At 33.1% G+C, this 5,944-nt stretch overlaps 1 protein-coding gene across 1 annotated transcript in view; it reads right to left on the bottom strand.

The window, feature by feature from the left end:
- LOC106473029 (CXXC-type zinc finger protein 1-like) overlaps positions 1 to 5,944 on the bottom strand; it is a gene marked incomplete at its 3' end in the record, with an annotated part of 59,075 nt that overhangs the window by 51,287 nt on the left and 1,844 nt on the right. The window contains exons 2-5 of the mRNA XM_013933705.2: positions 5,048 to 5,148; positions 4,195 to 4,292; positions 3,795 to 3,875; positions 2,001 to 2,069 (exon numbers count right to left, since the gene is read on the bottom strand). Of these exons, the coding sequence (XP_013789159.2) occupies positions 2,001 to 2,069; positions 3,795 to 3,875; positions 4,195 to 4,292; positions 5,048 to 5,148 (349 nt within the window). The remainder of the gene's footprint in view (positions 1 to 2,000; positions 2,070 to 3,794; positions 3,876 to 4,194; positions 4,293 to 5,047; positions 5,149 to 5,944) is intronic.

Raw genomic sequence — 5,944 nt, 5'->3', positions numbered from 1 at the left:
TTGAACTCAAAATGAGTCCAAAGTCTACAGGGCTAGGTTTAGGACTAGAGTTCATGCTAAAAGGGAGAGCCTGCAAGAGCTGGCACATAATTTGGAAAGTATGGCGCACACAAGGCCTACCCTACTGCACCACTCGATGTCCTCAAGCTGTTGCTGAGGGATCAGTTTGTAGATGCCTTGGAGAGTCCACAACTAAAGATACAAGTAAAGCAAGCACACCCCTCTACTATGCAGGATGCAGTGGCCAGAGCTCTTGAATTCGAATCCTACGTTAAGTCCAACACAGAGGTACCGAGGTTGGTACAGTCGCTCAGGATTCAAGGCCAGAAAAAGGCAGCTTTCAGAGAAGTTTGAGGGACTTTGCTGGCACTGTAACAAACCTGGGCACAAGAGAGCTCTATGCCAGCAACAACAACACAGGAAAGATCCATGGCAGGAAAGGCTGTTACCAAAAAAGGTTGTAGGAACTGTGGAGAGCAAAAACATATGAAGAGACAGTGTAAGAAGAATACTACCAATATGTCAGCTTTGGAAAACCAGTAGTGGTTGGTGTTGAGGGATGCCCACCAACCCCTATTGAGAAAGTCCCAACAGCTAGGTGTAAAATGGGAAGCACACATAGTGTCTACATGAGAGGAAAGCTGGATGCCCAAAAGTGCAACTTTGTTTTAGATTCTGCGTCTCAGCAAACCCTTGTGAGTATCAAGGTGCTAGATCACAAAGAAGTACCAGAAGCCATACAGAAGCTCTGTGGTGTCACAGGACATTATGCAAGGTTGTGGGGACCAGTGTAGGTAACTATTGAGCTCATGAGCATAAAGGACAGACACAAAGTATACTTGGCTGACATTGAAGACCAATGCATACCAGGGTTGGACTACTTACTACCGAGGAAGTGTGTAATTAATTTTGATAAAATGATGTTTGGGAACAACAAAGGCCAAATTCCAGTAAGTGTTAAAAGATAGGTTTTACTAACCAGGTGCCATCAAGCTGAAGTCAAAGTGACTCAAGGAGTTGATGATTGTGATGTGGAGCCAGGTATAGATATTAAAGCAGAGCAGGAGAAAGACCAAGATTTGAAGCCAATAATTGATTTTCTACACAGCAAGTGTTTTGCGCCCTGCTTGGGAGAAGGTGTCTAGATTAAGCCTTGTGACAAAAACTATTGGGCACAATGGGACCAGTTGAAGCTTGAAGATGGTATTATTCTCCGGAGGTGAGAAACTGCAGATGGGAAAGTGACGACCTGGCAAACAGTTATACCGAGAAAGTTACAGGAAATTGTGCTGCATCAATCCCATAATAGTTTAACAGGAGCACATCTTGGAGTTAAGAAAACATTGAGTTTTCAAGTGTCAGTGTGATGGTGTCCATCAAACATAAAGGATTGTATATATATCAGTGTTCTCACTGTCTAACAACAGTTAGTTTTCATATATCAGTGTTGGTCCATTTCCCTTTCTAACAAGAGTTTTCACATATCATTGTTGGTCCATTTCCCTGTCTAACAACAGTTTTCACACATCATTGTTGGCCTTACTGTCTGTCTAAGAACAGTTAGTTTTCACATGTCAGTCTTGGCCTATCTGTCTAATAACAATTACTTTCATATATCATTGTTGGTCCATTTCCCTGTCTAAAAACAGCTAGTTTTCACATGTCATTGTTCATCCATTTCTATGTCTAACAACAATTAGTTTTCACATAACATTGTTGGTCCATTTCCCTGTCTAACAACAGTTTTCACACATCATTCAGATAATACTTGCAATGCTCTTAAGATTCTAGCTTTATACTAGTGATCTCCATGGTGATTATTTATTAATTTCAACTAAATCTTGATTGATCACAACGATTAAAAATCTAAATCATTTCGAAGCTTAAAGTTCAAAACTCTCTTATCACAAAACTTAAAAAATATTTGCATAAAGCAAATCTTAAACCCTCCTAGTAGTTTAGAAAAACCTTCCATGTTCAATCAAAACATTAATACTCACAAAATTCAAGCACTGTCTCTGTCTGCACTTCTGCCGAATTTTATTTGGACCACCAAACTTTTTCATGTCCTGAAAGATAACGATATCTACATAATTTTGTATGGATCAAATCCCTAAAATAATATTAACCAACTACTTGAAAATGATTTAGCTTAATCTTTTGGGTATCTTAAATACTTTTATAGTGCACTAGCCACAGAGCTATTATCATCTACATAAAAGAAATCTTTAGCTCATGCATTCAGTCCAAATTCATAAATATAATATTCGTGAAACATAAATCAGTAATATTGATTCTCAATAAACTTATTTTTATTGGAAAATACTTAAAATTTTAATTTAACAATAACAAACTACCATAGAAAATACATTTATTATTTAAAACAAAAGTTTACATTCTGAGGTCTAACTTGTTTCATGATGTTAAAATATTTGATAAATGACCAGAACTAAAACAGTACAGTTTTGTTCTTTTCCCTTGGTATCTTGATACACCTAATTCTTGTTAATTTCTTTTCACAGTTTACTAATAAAACTAATTACCTATTACTTTTTCTTTTATTCTTTCTCAAAGTTTAAGTTCACGTTTCTTAATATGACTACTTTGTTATATTTAATTAGGTCTGGGAAAACTTCCCGTGTGTTTAAGTTGATTAAAAGTTGACTAATTATGTGATGATGAAAGTACGTACAGAAATTATCAACTTCACATGGTCCTGTAAGCTAAGAATTCTATGTACAGTCACTCTGCCATATTCACTTGTATCTGGACAGAGACCTCCCATATTTAAATCACACTTAATTAAAAGTTGACTAGTTATGTGATGATGAAAGTACGTACAGGAATTATTATCATTAAACCCTACACTATATTATCGCACTACTAAGGGTACAGTTCACACATAAAACAACAAATTTTATTTTATTAAACCCTGCAGTATATCAACAAACTTTTAAAGGTACAATTCATGCATAAAACAAATTTTAACTTTAGCTAACCCTATGCTAAATTATCACACTTCTAAGGTTCATTTCGCACGTAACACGACAAATTTAATTATTATTAAACCCCACACTATACTATCACATGTCTAAATGTACAGTTCACACATAAAACAAGTGGTTTAATTTTCATCCAACTCTACACTATACTATCACATGCCTAAATGTACAGTTCACCCATAACATAAGTAGTTTAATTTTCATCCAACACAACACTATACTATCACATGCCTAAATGTACAGTTCACCCATGACATAAGTTGTTTAATTTTCATCCAACACAACACTATACTATCACATGCCTAAATGTACAGTTCACCCATAACATAAGTGGTTTAATTTTCATTCAACCATATACTATATTATCATAAAAGTACTATTTACATTAAAAGATTTAATATTTCACTTTTATTCAACTCTTTGCTATAGATACAATTCACTTACTAAACTTATATTATAGCAATTGTAACTGTATTACAAGATGAAAATGTCTAGTTACATAATAATAGTATAGTAAATTTGGATTTCTATACGGGCTCTGGGAAAATGTCTTTGTACAGTAGACTGATTATAGAAAGCATGCCGAGAGGAGTGGTATGCTTTGGACATGACAGCCTTACAATGGAGCCTTTTGCAATGGAAAATACCCTGCAGTGCTATTGGCAAGATATAATGTCATCAGATGAAGTACGACAGGATATGCCAGCATGCATTTAATGATGTAATATAGTTCCAAAATCACTTTAACATACATCTTTGTAGTACCAAATTCTTATACTCAAACATTTTTACCTTGCAGAAGTCGCAACGTCCACAGTCTTCTGTTCTGTAACAATTGATACATTCCCCGCAACGACGTGTTGACTTTTTAGTCTGGAGAAAATAAATTTTTACCAATTTAATTATGTGATAGCTTCTAACTGAAGAGCTACTAAAAATACTTAATAAAAATTACAATTACTAATAATTGTGAGTGACAGGCAAACCATAAAAGGTCTCTACGACCACTCTGTCTTAGGCCATTAGTTGGGAATCTTGACTGTTAACAGTCGTAAAAGGGAGATGAAAACCTACTCTATCCTCAAGGTTTTCATTACAAGCAGGGAATTATTAAAACAAATATTACATGACACATTTATCTAACTATAAACTGCTATTAACTAAACTAATAGTGTCACTGTTGCCTACTTACACTTTTCTCACCATCATCCTTCTTTACATCTTTATGCTTGTTCTTCTTGTCCTTTTTTTCTTTCTCTTTGAATTTTATTTCCAAGCTGGAATCTTTTTCTTTATGACAATAAGTAATACATCACTAAATGAAACCTACCATAACACACATTTCGCTTTTATGATATTACTTATCTGACCTTATAATAATAAGTAATATATCATCAAATGAAACCTACTGTAACACACATTTCACTTATCTGACCAAATTTTTAATTAATAAATTACCAGACATTTATTAATACATAAAGAGTTGTTGATGAATGCTGCCTATATAGAATATATGAAAAGTACAATATATGGTCTAGCATCTATTAAAAAATATATATATGAAAAGTACAATATATGAGCTACATCTGATAAAAAATATCTATATATATGAAAAATACAATATATAGGCTAGCATCTATTAAAATATATGTGAAAAGTACAATATATAAGCTAGCATCTATTAAAAATATATATATATACATGAAAAGTACAATATATCGGCTAGCATCTATTAAAAATATATATATACATGAAAAGTACAATATATCGGCTAGCATCTATTAAAAATATATATATGAAAGTACAATATATGAGCTAGGATCTGTTAAATATATATATGAAAAATACAATATATGGACTAGCATCTATTAAAATATATATATGAAAGTACAATATATGAGCCAGCATCTATTTAAAAAAATATATATATGAAAAGTACAATATACAGAATAGTGTCTATTAAAACAGATGGAAAGTAAAACACATGCTGATATAATCTTTAACTTTAATGATTTATTAACATGTTAAATAATAACAGCGCTTACCTCTACAAAGTAAACAGAAGAATTGCAGTATGTTTTTAGCATATTCCTCTGTAATACTGATACAATCTCCATGGTACCATTCATTGCATTTGTCACAACCACTATGACGAAAAACATGTACACCATCAATTATAAAAATAATAAACACTTCACTGAAAAACAACAGAAAATCAAGTATTGTCAGTCTTTTTCCTTTAAGAGTAAGTAGGTTAAACTATTTTTGAAACAAGCCCTGGTAAAAAAAATAAAATACTGATAAAGAAACATTGTACTGATAGTTCATTAATAATACAACTGACTTAAAAAACAAAAACCAAAGCATTTCTTGTAGAAACCACGAGTACTGATATTTCATTGACCCCTTCTCTGGTTTGTTTGAAATAACTCAGGCACCATCCATGTTTTGAAAACTATTTGCCTGAGTTAACTTGTTGAAAATCATTTCTCTCTGTTTATTTATTCATACGTTACTATGCATTTCAATCAGTGTTTGCCAAATGATATTAGAAATATGCATCTTCAACACTGGAGTAAAGCATTCCCCTTCTTTAATGTAGTTTCATTGAAATAACATATATATCTCATACAAATCCATTTAGTTATAATATTGTTACGTCTCTGGTCGTTTGTTAATTTCCCATAAAAATTCTTTCCGAAGAACTTCAGGGATACAAGTCCTTTCTTAAATAAAACGAGTTTATTCTCTCTCAATACAACTTTGCAATACACTTCATTTCCACACGCTATAATTCACAACGATTCACGCACTTTACTTACGACTTGACTCGATTATCTATCTCTATCTCCCTCTATCTGCAATTCTCTATGCCGTCACTTCTATTCTCCGCTTTATTTGCCGGGCTTATATATACAAAAATAGAGGGCGTCTGGCAAACA

This window comes from Limulus polyphemus, unplaced genomic scaffold, assembly GCF_000517525.1.
Source record: "Limulus polyphemus unplaced genomic scaffold, Limulus_polyphemus-2.1.2 Scaffold5822, whole genome shotgun sequence".
Taxonomy (NCBI): Eukaryota; Metazoa; Arthropoda; class Merostomata; order Xiphosura; family Limulidae; genus Limulus; species Limulus polyphemus.
The sequence above is the reverse complement of the archived record's forward strand: the minus strand, read 5'-3'. Positions and strand labels throughout refer to the sequence as shown.